Below are 20,473 nucleotides of genomic sequence, written 5' to 3' on the forward strand. Positions count from 1 at the left end.
CCCACATCTTCTACATAAACCTGAAGGCTGATTCCTTCTATTCCTGTTATTTCTAGAAGACGCATTATTATTATTTCTGAAAACCCGTTGTTTACAATTCCTTTTCATATGACCCATTTTGCCACAATTAAAACATTTGGTATGCTGGTGTCTCCTTTTACCATTGGAAATTGCTTCTTCTACCCATGCTTCAGTGCCATAGTCAAATGTGTCAACATCTAGTGTATGCAAGACCCATTCTTCCAAAGACGCTGATCTGAACATTAAAGGCCTCAAGATCCTTTTGCATTCCACATTAGCATTTTCGTAAGCCAAAGACTCAATTATTATACTCTTGCTTCTGGGTCAGGTATCCCTATTTGTACAGCCTTAGTTAATCTTTGTAAAAAGTCACTAAAGGGTTCTCTCTGACCCTGTTTAACTGTGACAAATGATTCCATTCTCTGTCCTGGGTCTTGTACTCTGTCCCAAGCCCTTAAGGCTGCTGTAGTACACATGGAGAGTATGTTTTCATCCAAATTAGCTTGTTCCTGAGGGTCTGAAAAGAGCCCTTCACCTAGAATTTTATCTAGGGAAACGTCAATTCCCTTCGCCTTTTCCTGCTGTTCTAAAAGTCTAGCCTCTTGCCTGAATAAGCATTTCCATTTTAATTGCGGTCCACTCTCAAGGACCGCAGAGCTCAGCTGGAGCCAGTCCAAGGGGGTTGCTTTGCTTGTTGTGGCCCAAGATTTTAGCATCTCTTTAACAAAAGAGGAGTGCATCCCAAAAGACATGATGATCACGTGACCTGAGCGCTGGCGGCGGTGGGAGGGGAACAGACACAGGCAGCGCGTGCGCCGGCGTGAGAGGGCGGGCACGGGAAATCTGGCCGGGGCGGCTCAGAACAGAGACTTAGGCACTGTTAAAAAGGCTCTGTCGATTTCAAACCCACTGCTTGATACTCTAGCAAGCAGCAGGGAAAATCGAGTCGCTCAGAATCTCAGCTGTTTCAGCGCGCGCCCAGAGAGACCGCTGCAGCGGCCCGGGGTGCAAGAGACTCCGATTTGGGGCCGGTTCTCGGCAAAGCCCCACGGGGCAGGCGCCAAATGTACCCGTACAAAATAAAGGCAATGCAGATATCAAAAAATATTTAACACTTTAATGTTAAACTTACAGAACCAAAGTTCCAGCGTAGTACAGGTAGGGAGGAAAAAAAAGGGGCGAGCCGCCTCTCCGCGCACCATTTATTGGCAGGCATTCGCCTGAGGCAAACCCCGCCCTCTAAAGGGGGCTGACTTAACCCCTTCAGCGTTCTGTTCTGTTTACTCCTCCCACCTATCTCCTAACCAATGAGATGGGCCAAGGCAGTTCCTTTATTAGCCAATGACCTTCCTCCATTAGATCAGTATCCCATGTTTTAATTGGATTATTTGATATTTCAATGTCTAGTTTCTTGAGCTTTGTATATGTTTTGGAAATGAGCCCTCTATCAGATGTGGTTTTGTTGAAAGTTGAAGGTTTTTCCCATTCTGCAGGCTGCTGTTTTGTCTTGTTGAAGCTTCTCAGTTTCAGAAGATGCCATTTATTAATTGTTGCTCTCGGTGTCTCTTCTACTAGTTTTGTATTTAGAAAGTGGTCTCCTGTGTCCACATCTTCAAAGGTACTTCCTATATTCTCTTCTATGAGATTCAGTGTGGTTGGACTTATATTGAGGTTTTGATCCATTAGGACACACATTTTGTATGTGGGGTAAATAAATATAGTTCTATTTGCATTCCTCTAGTTGGTTTTGTCTAATTATGACAAAACCATTTGTTTTTTTAATTGTATAATTTTAGCTTTTGGTCAAAAAGTAGGTGTTCATGTGTGTGTGGATTAGTATCAGGGTCTTCTATTCAATTCCATTGGTCTACCTGTCAGCTTTTATTATGTTTAGATACATTCCCTGTATCCTTGATCCCTTCAAGACCTTTATCATGAAGGAGTGTTGGATTTTTAAAAGCTTTTTCAGCTTCTAACAAGATGTTCATGTGGCTTTTTTCTTTCAGTTTAATTTTATGGTGGATTACAATGACAGAGTTTTCTTATGTTGAACCATCCCTGAATCTCTGGGATGAAGCCAGCTTGATCATGATAGATGATTTTTTATGTATTCTTGGATTCAATTTGCCAGTATTTTATTGAGTATTTTTCGCATTAATGTTCAAGAGGGAGATTGGTGTATAATTCTCTTTCTTAGTTGAGCCCTTCTGTGGCTTGGGTATCAGAATAACCAGAGTTTGACAATGTTCCTTCTATTTCTATTGTGTGAAAGAATTTGAGGAGTATAGTTATTAGCTCTTCTTTGAAGTTCTAGTAGAATTCTGTGCTGAAACCATCAGACCCTGGATTTTTGTTGTTGTTGTTGGAAAACTTTTGATGAGTGCTTCTGTTTCCTTAGGCCATTTGAATTGTTTAACTGGTCTTAATTTAATTTTGGTATGTGGTATATCCCAAAAAATGTGCATTTTTTTTAAATTTTCCAATTTTGTGGAGTACAGGTTTTTGAAGTATGACCTACTGATTTTCTGGATTTTCTCAGTGTCTGTTGTCATGTCCCCCTTTTCATTTCTGATTTTGTTAATTTGGATATTGTCTCTCTGCCTTTTAGTAAGTTTGGATAAGGGTTTGTCTATCTTGCTGCTTTTCTCAAAAAAGCAGCTCTTTGTTTCTTCAATTCATTGTATTGTTTGTTTCTATTGTGTTGATTTCAACCCTCAATTTAATTATTGCCTGTTGTCTATTCCTGGGTGAATCTGCTTCTTTTTGTTCTACAGCTTTCAGGTATGCTGTTAAGTTGCTAGTGTGAGATTTCTCTATTTTCTTTATGTAGGCATTAGTGTTATGAATTTTCCTCTTAGCACTATTTTCTGTTTTTATTATTTATTTATTTTTTATTAAAAATTTCCGCCTTCTCCTCACCTCCCATTTCCCTCCTCCTCCTTCAACTCCTCTCCCCCCACTCTCCAGTCCAAAGAGAAGTTAGGGTTCCCTGCCCTGTGGGAAGTCCAAGGTCCTCCCCCCTCCATCCAGGTCTAGGAAGGTGAGCATCCAAACAGACTAGGTTCCCACAAAGCCAGTACATGCAGTAGGATCAAAACCCAGTGCCATTGTCCTTGGCTTCTCAGTCAGCCCTCACTGACTGGCATGTTCAGAGAGTCCGGTTTGATCCCATGTTTTTCAGTCCCAGTCCAGCTGGCCTTGATGAGCTCCCATTAGATCAGCTCCACTGTCTCAGTGGATGGGTGCACCTCTCGCGGTCCTGACTTCCTTGCTCATGTTCTCCCTCCTTCTGCTCCTCATTTGGACCTTGGGAGCTCAGTATAGTGCTCCAATGTGGGTCTCTGTCTCTATCTCCACCCATCACCAGATGAAGATATTCATCAGTATGGCTATAGGATTGGGCTATTTCAGGCTCCCTCTCCTCAGCTGCCCAAGGAATTAGCTGGTGTGGCCATACTAATTTCTTAGTACTATTTACATAGTTGTTCATAGGTTTGGGTATGTTCTGCATTCATTTTCATTGAATTCTAGAGAGTTCTTAATTTCCTTATTTTGTCCTTGACCCAGAGGTGTTTCAACTAAGCATTGTTTAAATTCCAGGAGTTTTTAGACTTTCTGCAATTAGTGTTGTTGTTGTATCTGTTGAGGTTTGCTTTGTCACCAAGAATTTGCTCAATTGTAGAGAAGATTCCAAGAGGTGCTGAGAAGAAAATATTTTCTTTTGTATTTGGGTGAAATTTTCTATAGATGTCTTTTAAGTCCATTTGAGTCATGACATCTGTTAGTTCTCTTATTTCTCTCTTAAGTTTCTATCTAGTAGACCTGTCCTTTGGTGAGAGTGGGGTGTTGAAGACTCCTATATTAGTGTGTGGGGTGTGATGTGGGATTTAAGCTTTAATAATGTTTCTTTTACATGTGTGGGTACTCTTGTATTTGAAGTATAGATGTTCAGAATTGAGAGCTCATCTTGATTGATTTTTCCTCTGATGAATATTAAGTGTCCCTCTCCATCTCTTTTGAATGATTTTAGTTGGAAGTCTATTTTCCTAGATATTAGAAGAGTGATACGTGCTTGTTTCTTAGGTCTATATGATTAGAAAACCTTTTCCCAACCCTTGACGTTGGGGTGTTTCTTATATACAGCAGAAAGGTGGATCCTATTTTCGTGGATTGTTGTTCCTGTGTTTTGTTATAGGTGAATTGAGTTTGTTGATATTAGAGACCTATGTTTGGTAATTCTTATTATTTCTCAGTAGTAGTGTTTGCATGCTTCCCCTCTTTGGAATTCGCTAGTGTGAGGTGAGAGGTTAACTATTGCCCGAGTTTCTGTGGGTGCAACTAACTTCCCTGGGTTGAAGTTTTCCTTCTAGTACTTTTTGTAAGGCTAGATTTGTGGATAAGAATAGTATAAATCTGGTTTTGTCATGGAATATCTTGTTTTCTTTGTCTATGGTGATTAAAAGTTTTGCTGGGTATAATTCTCTGGGCTTGTGTCCATGGTTGTTTAGTGTCTGCAGGACATCTGTCCAGGACCTTGTGGCTTTCATGGTTTCCAGTGAGAAGTTGGATATAATTCTGATAAGTCGGCCTTTATATCTTACTTGGTTGTTGCGGGAGGTCCTTCCGCTCCTCCAGCCTATAGCCGCTGAGATACCAGCCCATTGGGGCGTGGTCTCTTTCCCTTTAAAAAAGCTGCTACTTCCCTTCTCGCTCTCTTTGCTTCCTGCTCCGTTTCCGGCGACTAGGCTCCTTCCTGATTACGCAGAGGGCTGTTGTCTGGGATGGTTATCTGTAAGATTTTTCCCCTTGAAATAAATACCACCCTATTAATCATAATTCCAAACTGGTGTGGCATTGTTTGTGACTTACGCCTTCACCTGGCGCCCAACGTTTGGTCTTAGGACCTCTCCTTCCCCTCGCTCGGCTGCCGGCCGAGAGTTCGGCTTGGCGCGAGCCCCTCCCTTCCTCAGCCGTGGCCTGTGCCTTGTGCGTGAAGCCAGCAGTTTAATATAAATTATCACACAGTGGCTTTTCTTGTTCCAGTTCTTTATATTTTCCCTTTAGACACCTCAGATTGACTTCAAGTCCCCACGCACCCTATCGTCTGCCTCCCCACGTGGATTTAAACTCCAAAGGCCCGCGTAGTCTCTGCCCGCGTGATTTGCTCTTTTCTGAGTCGTTTTTAAATCTCCCTTGCAAGCACAGCTCTTAAGTGGCGTTAACCAGAGCACGCGGTTGCCAGTTGCTGAAAGGTGCAACCCCTAAGGGTGACTCTGTCACATGGAGGCATAAGCGGCTTCCAGGATGCTCTTCTCTACCCCTGGATTCTGCGTTTCTGGTTCCGTCTATGGAATTGATTTAATTACATTTACTTTGTTGAGAAACTTGCATTTTCCAGTTTTTAACATCTACTAAGGCACTGAAACAGGACCGCGTTTTCATCTCGACTCGGCAACAGCGCAACCTGCTGGATAATAGGTAATATGGCAGTTTTCATTTCTAACGCAAATTTTACTGCTTTGTTTTCATTAATACAATGGATTAGCAAATTTATATTTACTAATACAATGGATTACGTCATTCAAGGTTTATATGATTATGGGGATACCTTAATTTGCTTGTTACTAGGTTTCAGTTTTCTTTTCCATATTCTATCATTAAGGAAGAATATGGCACTCCTAAGAACAATAGAATATTTACCAACTAATAATGAACAGAAGAATATGGCACTCCTAAGAACGATAGAATCTTTACAAACTAATAATGAAAAACTAATTGACAGGATTAAAATTATTGAAGGAAAAAATTAAAGCTTTGGAATCACAGGTGCAGAATGGGGACCTCAGTGAAACCACTGGAAATATATACAAGTCAGGAGATTCGGGATTTAAGAGAGACAATGATAAAAAGATTTGAAAAGATTGGAGAAATTATTAGAGCTGGTGAACAGAGTAAGGAGGCACAAGGACAGGATACAATGCCTCCACCAGCTATTAGAACAGGCTTACCCAGGGTTCTAGCGACATACACTTAATTCTGACAAAGCGTCAACTTCTAAAGGCTCAAAGGGAGTCAAAGAAGCTAGATGGTCGCCAATAGGAATGAATGATCTGAAAGAAAATAAGAAAGCTATTGTTAATTTTGGCTTGCACTCTGCATATGTAAAGGAAATGATAAGGACTTGGGCTACTAATGCTAGAGTTACCCCCATGATTTCCATCAGTTAGTGTCTGCAGTTTTAGATAAGGGACCTTCCTTGATGTTTGGAATTCATTTCAGAGAAGAATCCAAACATATGGAACAGCAAGGAAGAGAAAAGGTGTCGAGGTTTCCCAAGATCAAATTCTTGGTGCAGGAGAATATGCTGATCCACAGGTCCAAGCTCTTTATGACGATGAAATACTGTGTCTATGTCACCAAGCAGCTTTAAATGCTTGAAATAGGATACAAAAAGGGTTGGATCATATACCAGAATTAGGCAGGGACAGAGAGAACTCTTTATTGACTTTTTGCAAAGATTAATTAACGCTCTGGACATAGGGGTAACAGACCCAGAAGGTAGACGAATACTTCTTGAATCTCTAGCTTTTGAGAATGCAAACATAGAATGCAAGAAGATAATTGGGCCTTTAAAGTCTAGATCAGCACCTATGGATGAATGGATTCAGCATATGATGAATGTTGAGACGTTTAGCTATAATGATGAATCTTGGGTAGGAGAAGCGATTTCCAAAGCAATGAGGAAACATCAAACTGCCAGGTGTTTTAATTGTGGTAAATTAGGACATTTGCAAAGGAATTGCAGGCACAGAATTTCTAGGAATAATATCTCCTCTAAGAATGACAAAAATAGAAGACCTCGGCCTTCAGGTATATGTAGGAGATGCGGTAAAGGCCGGCATTGGTCCAATGAATGCAGGTCAACAACAGACAAACGGGGCAATCCGATATCATCTGGAAACTCCTTGGGGGGCATTCCCAGTCACAGTAGAGAAAGTGCCTCACCAAAAATATTAAAAGCTCCAATTTCTGCTGTAAAAAGTAAGACTGGTCTAAATGATGAATTATGCGTGGAAGAGGAGTCAAAAAACCCAGTAGGACAGAGTAAACATATATTTTGGCAGACTTCTATTAATGATCAAAGACCAAAGCTAAGCATCTGTATAAATGACACTTTATTGAAGGCTTATAAGACACAGGTGCAGATGTAAGTATCATTACCCCAGAATCTTAGCATCCGAATTGGCCTCTTCAAGAGGTAGATGTTCAGTTCCTGGGAATTGGAACACTATCTCGTGTAAAACAAAGCACAAGATGGGTTGAGTGTATAGGGCCTGAAGGGCAAATAAGAAGGCGAAGGCCATATATAGCCAATATTGCAATAAAATTATGGTGCCGTGACCTGCTACAGCAATGGAATACCCAAATTAACATTCCTGTAGTTCCAGGAACTCATAATTCTGGGAAGGATATGATGAGGTATTATGGAAAAAGGTCACCAGCCATTCAGCCTGTACAAGAACATACAGCAAATAACAAACCTTTAGAGGTACCAAAAGCCCTACCTTTAAAATGGGTAACTGAGAAGCCAATATGGATCAAACAGTGGCCTCTAGCTGAAGATAAATTAAAGGCATTGGAACAGCTGGTGCAAGAGCAACTAGATGTTCACCATATTGAAGAATCAACCAGCCCTTGGAATTCTCCTGTGTTTGTTGTAAAAAAGAAATCTGGTAAATGGAGAATGGTGACAGATTTAAGAGCTGTCAACAAGGTAATTCAACCTATGGGCCCACTACAATCTGGTATACCATTGCCTTCGCTGTTACCAAAAGGATGGCCTCTTATAGTTATTGATTTGAAAGGTTGTTTTTTCACTATACCGTTATAAGAAAAGGATAGAGAAAAATTTGCCTTCACAGGGCCTACTTATAATAATTCTCAGCCTAATAGGAGATATCAATGGACTATCTTCCCACAGGATATGCTCAATAGTCCTACATTGTGCCAATATTTTGTAAGTAAGGGATTGGAAATAATTCGTAAACAATTACCCAAGTCCATAGTTTATCATTACATGGATGACATCTTGTTATCTGATTCAAATAAAGATACTTTAGAAAGGATATTAAAAGAAGTAAAGAAAGTCTTGCCTAGGTGGGGATTACAAATTGCCCCTGAAAAGATTCAAAGAGGAAATTCTATTAATTACCTAGGTTACAGAATAGGGTTAGAGAAAATTAAAACGCAAAAGGCAAAAATTAGGAGAGACCGGTTAAAGACTCTTAATGACTTCCAAAGATTGTTAGGAGACATTTCCAGTCTACGACCAGCTGTTGGGATAACACCTGATCTAATAGTTCATTTAAACAAAACCTTAGATGGTGATAAAGATTTGAATAGTCCAAGAAAACTGACGGCTGAAGCAGAAAAGGAACTGACAATGATTGAGGAAAAATTACAGGAGGCACATGTGGATAGGATGAACCCAAATCTTAGGTGCATCCTAGTCATATTGCCTTCCAGAATTTCTCCTACAGGGATTCTAATGCAGAGGGAAGATATTATTTTAGAGTGGATATTTATACCTAATAAACCGAGTAAAAAATAAAAAACTTATGTGGGCTCAGAAAAGGCTGATTCAGTAATCACACATTTATTGGAAGTTATGGCCATCATGGGTATACCTGCACAAATAAAGACAGATAATGGTCCAGCATATGTATCTAAGAAAAGGAAATGCTTTTTTGATTATTATAATATAAAACACATTACAGACAGGTCAGGCAGTTATAGAAAGATCAAATCGTACTATAAAGGATATGCTGAACAAACAGAAAGGGACTGAAAATACCCCCAGAAATAGATTACATAATGCTTTATTAACCTTAACGCTAATGAGAATGGAACGACAGCAGTAGAAAGACATTGGATAATGGAAAAGTCTGCTGAACTAAATCAACTGATTTATTTCAAAGATGTGCTGACCTCTCAATGGAAGCCAGGGGATGTGCTACATTGGGGAAGGGATTTTGCTCTTGTTTCCACAGGAGAAGAAAAATTGTGGATACCATCAAAATTAATAAAGTTTCAATTTGAAGAGGAGGAACATCTTGGAAATGAGAAATGACAACTCATCCTCAATGATGATATTCCTACAGGTGGTAAGAAAGACATATAGAATGGTGGCAGGGTTCTGTTCTTTTCTCCACAGGAAGATACTCATCTTTGAAAAATTCAAGGGACCCTGCATGTTTGGATACTGACAGATGGAAAAATACCTCCCCAATAGGAAATATCAAGAAAACTGAATGGGTTGTGTAAGTAAGATATCTTCAACCATATTTCTAAATTTATAAAGCTGGTTTTGAAGTTGGACTCTGGCTCAGTCCCTCTCCAATTCCAAGCCTGTTAGTAAGAGAAAAACCCAGAGTTTCTAGAGTTTCTGTCTCATGTCAAGAGCCATGATATGGGACAAAAAGAAATATGAGTTTAGAAAACATCTTTGCTTTTCTTCATATCTATCATACTTTTCATTGAATATATCTATCATGCCTTTCATTGAATATATATATATATATATATATATATATATATATATATGTATATATATATATATGTATATATATATATGTTTATATGATTAACGTTTAAGTTTTTCACAATGAACAATGAGTTTTTCCTCAAGTGACATTTAAAGTTTCCAGGAATAAGATGGGGCCCCATAACAACAACTCTACCTGGTTGATATGACATCATGATACTGATAGTGCTACTACAAGACCTGCTTTGGGTACCAGCTGCACAAGACAGTTCCAACTTGGTTAGCTGAAATGGTGCACATCTTATACAACATTTTGGCCAGACCTGCACAAAATACTCAGAGACTATTTGCAATTTTAAAAAACATTGATCTTGAAATTTAACCATCATTTTACTTTCACAGGATCCCCCAGAAAGAACATCGCCCCCATGACAGCTGGAAGTAATTCTAGAGGACAACGTCCCCTCTCCCAGTAAAGTTTGCCCTTGGGTTTAGGGACATCATTTAGGGGTTGATTACAATTAGTATACGGTTGAGGGTTGGGGGGGGAATTTTATAAGCTCCGGCATCATTTTGGAAAAAAAAGAGGGATGATGGGATAATAGATTTGTAATTGTGAGTTACTGTTTTTAGACAAATATATTGGTATCGATTCTTGTATATTGAAACAAAGTTAAATTATATTGACTATTGTATGCATGCATGTTTCTACCTCTGTTTAAAATATTTTTTATGTATTGACATATATTGTATTGATACATATATTGTATATATTTATCATATTGCAGTGTCCATTTCTACCTCTGATTAAGATACTTATATAATGTTTGTGTATTGATATATATTTACCATACTGCAATGTATATTTGTGCATTGTTTATATTTTGAGGTTATTGTCCTCATTTGTTTCACAGTGGTTTATTGTCTTAGTCTTTAAGTTAGATAGATATTGCGAATTATATAGATTAATAGTCATCTAAGTTTGTCATTTATAATTAGACTAATCAGGTTCTTTAGATATATAGAGATTATACTCAGTATAGATAGATAATCTTCAACCTCTTCAAAGAGCTGTAGAAAATGGCCTATAATCTAACTCAGAGTTTTGTGGTAGTGAGACACAATTGCTCCTGGCAACACCGCTCTATTCCCAAGAGAATGTTGAGCACCAAAGACACTCCACCTGGAACCTTTCTTTTTGGCAGAACTGGCCTTTGGGCAAAGAAATGCCCATACCTTAACCACTGACAGAGATACAGAGCGTGCATCAATGTATAAAACAGGACTGTCATATCCTGCCAAGACAGGGTAAGATAGTTTTGAAAAGTTGCTTGCCTTTGAAAATGGTATGTCAGTTATATTAGGCCTTAGCCAAAATTGTTTGCTTCAATGCTGCTAATGTGACTTTGGGTGATTGCCCAGGTAGCTAGTTGTCTCTGTGATTTGTTGCATGTTTTGTAAGTTGTTTTACTGAACTTTCTAATTACCCAGGTAACATTATTTCCCTTCTCAGATCTTCAATGGGGTTGAAGACTATATAAATGTAGTTACTTTTCTCTCATGACTTGGCCAAGTTATTTATTATACAAGACCTAAGCTAGTTAGAATAGGATATTTGTACTCATTGTATATAATTTCATAATAGGTTTAGAACTCTCTTACTTAAACAAAAGGGGGAGGTGTTGCGGAAGGTCCTTCTGCTCCTCCAGCCTATAGCCGCTGAGATACCAGCCCATTGGGGCGTGGTCTCTTTTCCTTTAAAAAAGCGGCTACTTCCCTTCTCTCTTCTCTTCGCTTCCTGCTCCGTTTCCAGCTACTAGGCTCCTTCCTGATTGCTCAGAGGGCTGTTGTCTGGGATAGTTATCTGTAAGTTTTTTCCCCTTTAAATAAATACCACCCTATTAATCATAATTCCAAACTGGTGTGACATTGTTTGCGACTTACGCCTTCACTTGGCCTTTTTCCTTTGCAAATCTTAATATTCTTTCTTTATTCTGTATGTTTAGTGTTTTAATTATTATATGGTGAGGGGACTTTTTTTTTTGGTCCAGTCTATTTGGTGTTCTGTAAGCTTCTTGTACCTTTATAAGAATATCCGTCTTTGGGTTGGAAAAGTTTTCTTCTATGATTTTGTTGAATATATTTTTCTGTGCCTTGAAGATGGAGTTCTCTCTCTTTTATCTCTATTATTCTTAGGTTTGGTCTTTTCATGGTGTCTCAGATTTCCTGTTTATTTTATGTTAAGAATTTGTTGGATTTGACATTGTCTTTGACTGATGAATCCATTTCCTGAATAGTACCTTCAATTCCCTAGACTCTCTCTTCCTTCCCTTGTAATATTTTGGTTATGCTTGCATCTGTTTCTGTTCATTTTCCCAGATTTTCTATTTCCTGAGTTCCCTCAGTTTGTGTTTTCTTTATTGCCTCTATTTCAATTTTCAAGTCTTAAATTATTTCCATTACCTGTTTGGTTGTTTCTTGATGATTTTCTTGGTTTTCTTTAAGAGACTTATTGATTTCTTCCAATTTTTTGTTTGCCTTTTTTTCACTTCTTTATGAAAAATTTTTGTTTCCTCATTAAGGGTTTCTATCATCTTCATCAAGTTATACTTTAGGTCGTTTTCTTCTGCTTCTTCTGAGTGAGGATGTTCAAGTCTTCCTGTTGTAGGACCACTAGGTGTTGACGTTGCCACATTGCTTTTTTGGTTGTTGAATGTGTTCTTGCATGGGCACCTACCCATCTCTTCCTCCACCTGTTACATGCAGTGTCTTTGCCTCTTGATCCAATCCTTGTAGTTGCTGTCTGTGTCTCAGAAAGCAACTCTTGGTGTGCTCTGTACAATCTTTGTCTGTTTCTCAGGGAACCACTGAGTTCTCATGGGATGGGTGAGTTTGAGGACAGACTAAGTGTTAGTCTGGGAGCCTAGGCCCCAATTCCTGGCATCTATCTCAGCCCCCAGGCCTGGTCTGGACTTCAAATCCCAGCAGGCCAGATCCTGACCCCTCCCTGGGGGTGGGGTCAGGACAACTCCCCAGGGTTCTTAAGTGATCCCCCAAAAGAAGAACACGTGGTCCCCCGGGGGTTGCTTTTCTGCGGCTTCTCGTTTCTCCCTCAGGGACACCCGAGAGCGCAGATCTCCCATTAAACCTGGATATTTTTTAATTAGGCTTGTTTTGATTTGGCTTGGTTGGGAATTTTTGCGTCGTCAGAGAGCTCGCTTAGGAAATATTCCTAACACTAAGAATTGTCGATCACAGCGTCCAATGGGGATGGTGCTGGAGCAGCCTGCCTGCAGGAGGCTTGCTCATTGACCAGCTTGTGAGGTTCTTTTTTTTAACATAATTTTCTTTTTTATGATTTTTTTATTTTTGTTTATGTATGTGTGTACATGTTTGTTGACTTTACGCATGTGAGCATAGATGTCTGCAGAGGCCACAGGTTTCAGATCTCTCTGGAACTAGAGCTCAGGTGATTGTGAGTCCCCCAGTGTGGGGCTGCTAACTGATCTTGGGTCTTCTCCAAAAGAAGTGTGGATTCCTAACTGGTGAGCCATCACTGCAACCCCCTAAATGTATCATTTTCTTTGACAGAATGGTCTACTTTTTCTCTGTGTTCTGATATTCTGTCTTCTTTGTGATCTAGCCTATTGATTAAACTTTTCTGAATCTTTTTATTGAGTTGTTGAATTTTTTATTTGTTTCACTTGGCTTTTTTTTCCTTTAGTATTTCATTCTCTTTGTTAAATTCACTTTTCATATTCTGAACTGATGTCATTTATTTTATTTAGTTAATGGTTTGTGGTTTGTTTTTTTTGGGGGGGGTTTCAGAGGTTTTCTACTGGCCTCTAAGTTCATTCATCTCCTCTTTAAACTTCTTGAACTCTTTGACTGTGTCTATCTTTGTTATTTCAAATTTTGTTTCTCCAGATACATCTTGGTTTGCCCTTGTTAAGGAAGATTCTTAATGTATTAATGGTCTTTAGAGAGAGAGATTATCTTGGTTTTTTATATTCCTTTTATTTTGTGCTAGGAGCTAGGACTTGGACTTCTGGAGTGAAATTGTTGGTTGTATGTTTGGTATCAGTTTCTTGCCCCTCTGTATTGAGTGGGAGTTTTTTGAGTGGAAGTTTGGTTTTGCTGCTCACCATCTTAGATGGTTTAGAATCAGGTAAAAGGTGTTTGAAGCTCACTCTTTTTTATTTTTATTTTTGGCTCTTGAATGCTTTTATTGATTTTTATTGAGTTCTACATTTTTCTCTGTTCCCCTCCCTGCCTCTCCCTTCTCCCTACAACCCTCTCTCAAGATCCCCATGCTGCCAATTTACTCAGGAGATCTTGTCTTTTTCTGCTTCCCTTGTAGATTAGATTTATGTAAGTCTCTCTTAGTGTCCTCATTGTTGTCTAAGTTCTCTGGGATTGTGGTTTGTAGGCTGGGTTTCTTTGCTTTATGTTTAAACTCCACCTATGAGTGAGTACATGTGATGATCTAAAATGGCTGAAAGACACTTAAGGAAATGTTTTACATCCTTAGTCATCAAAGGAATGCAAATCAAAAACTCTGAGATTCCATCTTACACCTGTAAGGATGGCCAAGATGAAAAACACTGATGACAACTTATGCTGGATAGATTGTAGGGAAAAGGGAACACTTCTGCATTGCTGGTAGGAATGCAAGCTAGTACAACCATTTTGGATGACAGTATGGTGATTTCTCAGAAAATTAGGAAACAACCTTCTTCAAGACACAGTAATACCACTTTGGGGTATATATCCAAAGGATGCTCAGTTATGCCACAAGGACATGTGCTCAACTATGTTCACAGCAGCTTTGTTTGTCATAGCCAGAACCTGGAAACAACCTAAATGCCCCTCGACCAAAGAATGGATAAGGAAAACATGGTACATTTATGCAATGGAGTACTACACAGCAGGAAAAATAACATCTTGAATTTTGCAGGAAAATGGATGGAGCTAGAAAACATTATTTTCAGTGATTTAACCCAGACGCAGAAGCTCACTCTTTCAGATAATCAACAGAGTCTGCTGTTAACTTAACAGATGACATGGGCAAGTTACTTATCTCCCTGATCTCTAAGATTAAGGAGTTTCTCTAAATCTCTGGTTTCTTTCCTTTTCTATTTTTTCTTATTCTTTGAGAATTTCATACATGGATACAATCTATTTTGGGCATATACATCCTCATTTGCCAACTTCAGCTCTTCCCTACCACCTTTCCCTTTTTTTTTTTACTTCATGTTCTCTTGGTTATCTTTTGAATGTATAACCTACTGAGTCTAACTTGTGCTGCCAAGTATGCACTTGGGGATGGTATCATCCATGGAACCATAAGCAACCTGTGGAGGGACTATGCATCTGAAGAAAACTCACTCTTCCTCACCCAGAAACCATCAATTGCCTATAGCTCCTTAGCTATGGGTGGGGGCCTCATAAGGCTCTACCCTTTGGATGCTGAAATGGATTGGGTTTATCTTGTATAGTTATTATAACCTGACCTGAATATTTTTTAAGCCTGGGTTATTATACCCCACCCATTACTAACTGAAAGAGATTTCCACTAGAATTAACATGCTAGAGTCTGATTTGTTAAAGACATACTCTCAAGTTCTCAAGGTAACCTGTTACCATATAATTATGAAATCCTTTGTGCCAGAAGCTAGAGGGTCAAGTTTATCTGTAAATTCTTGGATTTCCAATACATAAACTAGAAGAGCATGAAGTGTTAGCTACTAGAATGAATGTATCATGTACTCTTCAAAACATAAACTATTTATTTATTCAAAGAGTTTATCTTTGCTGGAATTTTACCAAGCATAAATTCATAGTGAATTACATATATGTGTGTATTATATTATATAGTCTACTTAATCCCACTTGACTCTAGACCATAAATGAGTCCATGGTGTAGGAGACCCTTCTGTATTTGTGTTGCTTTCATTGGTTACTAAAGAAACTGCCTTGGCCTAGTTGATAGGGCAGATCTCAGGTAGACAGGGAAGACAGAACAGAATTCTGGGAAGAAGGGCAGAGACAGGCAGACGCCATGGTTCTCCTGCCCAAGATGGACGCTGGTTAGACTCATGCCGGTAAGCCACAGTCAAGTGGCAATACACGTTAAAGTAGACGGGTTAAACTAATATGGGAGAGTTAGCCAATAAGAGGCTAGAAATAATGGGCCAGGCAGCGATTTAATTAATACAATTTCTGTGCCATTATTTCGGGGCTTAAACTATCCAGGTGGTGGGACACAGCCTGCTCCTCCTTACTACAAATTGGCGCCTCATGTCGGTCATCATTCAAGTCCAGTAAGAGATGAGATAATGCCATGTTTGTTAATCTAAGAAAATAAATGAATAAAAATACACCTCATGCAGGTCATATTTTAATATGACCTAATATGGTTGGGCACCTAAATAAATAATTACAGGCAACTAAGGCATGTTGAAAACAAGAGAAGTAGTCTTCCTTCATGGAGGAATACTCTAATTGGTAATCCAGTATCAACTGGTCAGTCCTGACATCATATACATGCAACACTGGACAGACTCAGCAATTTATATCTACATTTGTATATTATATACACGCAACAATAACATTTATGGAGGAGGGGGCCAGTAATTTGCTTGATATCAAGTTGGGGAGCCATGGTGGGGGTATTGGAAGAAGGGAAGGGAATTGGAGGAAATGCTGTAATGATATTTTAATAAAGATACTACTAATATTATTTAAATTGAAAAATAAAAGTATGTGGTCATGTTTGCTACCTGTAGCTGCTAATCTGCTCTCACTTCCAAGCTGCCTTGAGACCTTGAGACAGTCTTTATATTGTCTAGTACTTTTATTTCCTATTTAGAGGTATGGATGTTTTTAAAGTACCTACCTTAGAGGATCAAAATGAGAGTGCACAGGCATTATGCCTGAAAATGCTTCTCAAGATGCTAATCACATGCTGAATGCTAAACTGACAGACAAAGAATGACAATAACCATAATGTTAGCTATAATGTTTTGCCCTCCAATTTTCTCATGCTCAGCAGCATCGGTAGAATTTACAAGAATAAAATGTATTCTCAAACTCAGCCCAGGCCTCCTGCATCAAAACCTATCTTCTAATGAGATCCCATGTTTACTCATAGGCACAAGGATGACTGAGAGGTCCTAATAGAGAAAATCCACCTGAGATGCACTCATGCCAAATCTTAAGTCAAGAGACTTGGAGTTGGATACCCACCCACATCCCAAGACTTTAAGTTCACCATCTCATCTTTTCACCGACATCAAAGCTTCCTAGATGTCATTGTTCTTTCTTTAGCCCAAGTTGCAAATAACAGGATTTTTTGAAGCACATTTTCATGTCTACCATAATATCAAGAGCGCCATAATTTTGTCTTGTTTTTCACATTTTTAATTATTCAACTGCCTTTATTTGTCTCTGCTTCGAGAATTATTGCAAACTTATGCCTAAAATGCTTCTGATTAATGCATATTTACACAACTAAGCAGATGCAGAATGGGCTGACTGCTTTCATAAAATTAAACATTGATGAAACATGTATTTGTATACATGCAATAATGATGCCACATGCGCATAAGTAATGACACATCTTCTTCTCTAAACATCTCAGGATGTAAATGATGAATTGGAGACAGATTTAGAAAACATGTCTGACTCACCATATGAGCTATTTTAAGTGTATTTGTACATGTGAATAAAATTTTGTTAATTTATAGCATCTATTAACACAAAAAATAAAAGAAGCTGTAATCACATTAAAAAGATATGGATAATATCAGAGTATGTTTTAAGAATATGTCATAATTTCCATAGATTTTTAATAAATAATAGAAAATATGTATTTTAGGGTACTCTTCTGCTTTATACAAGATATATTCTGGGGTCATAAGTCATTCTAAGGTGTATCTTTGCATGTCTGAGATTTGAAATATTTCTTGTATTTGATGACATGTCTCAATTTGATTGGCAGGACTTTTTTTCATTTTGTGAGTGATATGATCTTAAAAATTCAGTTGTTGAGTTGTTATCACACACTTCATTGAAATGTCTAAAATGGTTGTTAAACAGTCTGCTGTTTGTTCTTTCAGGTAATATCAAGATTATCAAACAAAACGGCAGTCTCACAGGTATGGCTTGCTTTTGATTTATATTTTTTTATTTTCTGGTTTTTTGCTATGCTGTCAAGGTTGACCTAGAACTTAACCATTATTCTGTGTGTTTAGTACTTACCAAGATCTGGTATCATGATAAAAGTGGCATCATAAAACGAGGTTTGGTAGTGTTCTTTCTTTTTCCATTTTACATGAGGAATGTTGATGCTATGTCTTCCTTAAAGGATAAAATTGATAGAATTCAGCAGCCAGTTCAGCGCTGGGGTTTTCTTTGTAGAGAGACAAAGGCAACTCTTTAAACCCCATTTCTTGCTTACATTGTTAATATCTTGGAAGAGAATAATGTCTAGGATTTTATCCATTTCTTCTATATTTTTTAAAAGAAAGTTTCTGAAATATTTTTTCAATTCCATGGATCTCATTTGAATTATTTCTAATTTTATTAATTTGAGTTTTATTTTACTTCTGGTTCCTCTGACTAAAGGTTGCCATTTTTATTATTTCAAAAAGCTGATTTTTTTTGTTTGATTGATTCTATGCATTGTACTTTGGTCTCCATTTCATCAATTACCTCACTTTTCTTTATTATTTCTTAATGTCAACTGCTTTTGCATTTGGCTTGTTGTGGTGATGCCACATTAAATAAATGAATATACGGATTAGTGTCACAGAAATAGAGCAAGCCTAGTTTGATCTGTTTGTTTCTTTCCAAGTGTCCCCATCTGTTCTTGTTATGTCTGCCACACAGATGGCACTGCTTCTTATTGTTGAACATGCTATGCAAAAGGAATAAGAAATCTTTGGCTAAAACTTTTTACCAGAGTTTTACAGGAGAAGTATTTTACTGACTTAAATAACATGCAAAACTGCAAGCATATGCTATCCATTTGCATCTTCATGTTGTGTCCAATGTTTATTGTGGCTGCATCGGTGCTTTCAATGTCCACTGCTAGACACACATACACATACATACACCCGCACACACACACACATTATTCTGTTAGAGGCATTAAAGGGTCATAGTTTAAAATTAAAACATTACATTCAGTGTACCAGGCTTTTTGTTTAGGCCACCAACCAGCTCCCAAATCATGACACAGAGAGTTCTTATTAGTTATGAATGTTATTCCTTATCTTAGCTCTTATTTTAATGTTTCTCTTTGTCTGCATTTTGCCTTGGGATTTTTTTCCTTTCTTTGTTTATATCTTACTTTCCTACATCCTCCAGTGTTTGACAGCCTGACTTCTGATCCAGGGTGTATCCCTCTTTTTCTCTCTCATTCTCTCCTCCTTTTTTCTCCAGACCATAGACTTCTCCTCCTAGTATCTCTGCCCATCAGCCCAACCTATCCCTCTGTACCTAGCTATTCAGGTTTTTATTTGGCTAATCAGATGCCTTGGGCAGTGAAGGTGAAACAAATACAAGACATAAATACAAATGCAGCATAGAAAAAATGTAACACATCTTTTCATCACTAATCAAGGCAGCAGAAACAAAAGTAACATACCTTCACATAGTTCAAGTAATATTCCACAACATAAACAAATGTAACACATCTTTGCCAGGTTAAAATAATAATCCATAATAATTCAGTTAAACTTGTAAATGCTAAGCTCACAGATAGCAGTGGTCACCCACTACTCTTATATGACAGAATATATAAACTTTTATGCCCATTAATATCCACTTTAAGAAATTAGGGGTCCCAATTTTGAAGCATTTGTATTTATAATTACACAGATGCCTGAAGAAAGTAACTAGTCACTTTAGTGACTTGCTGCTTCTGTGGTAAAATCCCATGATCAAGACAACTTATAGGAGGAAGAGTTTTTTGGGACTACAGTTGCAGAGAGACAAGGGTCCGTCACGATAGGAGCATAACAGGCATACTTGGTGACCAGTGCATGAAAATGAGTGATCACATCTTCAGCCACAAACAGTAAACAGAGAGAACAAACTGGAACTAAGGCAAGGCTGTGAACTCTCAAAGCTCACCCCAGTGACTACTTTCTCCAGCAAGACTGCATCACCTCCCCAAATATGCCACAAATTGATAACCAGGTGTTCAGACATCTGGGGCACTCAGAGACATTCCCCATTTGAACCACATATGAGTTCTCCTGAATAGAGGAGACTAATTGCAGGCTAGGTATCTAATAAAGGCATAAGTTTAGGTCCAGTCTACAATGATGTTTGTAAGAGAATGAATTCTTGATATAAGTAGGAACTGTTGTCTTAATTGTAAGAGTCAATTTTCAAGAGACTTGCTCAAAGCAATAGACTCCTTGACAAAGTGGAATTATGAGACGTGAGTGAACCAGCATAAGAACAAACAGTTTATAAGTTATCAGTCAGAGGATTTTAATAGAACCAATGGAGACTTCTTCAAATAAAGGAATGAGTAAATTTTCAATGCCATTGTAACCGACCTAATTTAGATTGTATTTAAGATTTTTCATTTCTTTTAAAAGTTTGCCGTGTTGTATCTTTAGCATGGCAAGCTAATTTTTCTGTCCTACAATAAAAGTATAAAGTGATCCTATACAATTCCATGAGGGTCTAATTTTTGCTAAAATACAAAGTATTAAATGCTATTGAAAACAAAATAAATAAGGAAAATCAGTACCATGACTTTCCAATAAAGAATGCAAAGCTGCAAAGTTGATTAAAATAATTATATGTAGCTAGAAAAAATATGGAGCTAGAAATTATTAAAAAAATTGAGGTATTTAGATTAATAAAAAATTGAATAACTAATACTTT

At 38.1% G+C, this 20,473-nt stretch overlaps 1 protein-coding gene across 1 annotated transcript in view; it reads left to right on the plus strand.

The window, feature by feature from the left end:
- Kcnh8 (potassium voltage-gated channel subfamily H member 8) overlaps positions 1-20,473 on the plus strand; it is a 458,944-nt gene that overhangs the window by 412,060 nt on the left and 26,411 nt on the right. The window contains exon 12 of the mRNA XM_075978951.1: positions 17,686-17,724. Within this exon, the coding sequence (XP_075835066.1) occupies positions 17,686-17,724 (39 nt within the window). The remainder of the gene's footprint in view (positions 1-17,685; positions 17,725-20,473) is intronic.

Source organism: Microtus pennsylvanicus, chromosome 7, assembly GCF_037038515.1.
Source record: "Microtus pennsylvanicus isolate mMicPen1 chromosome 7, mMicPen1.hap1, whole genome shotgun sequence".
NCBI lineage: Eukaryota > Metazoa > Chordata > Mammalia > Rodentia > Cricetidae > Microtus > Microtus pennsylvanicus.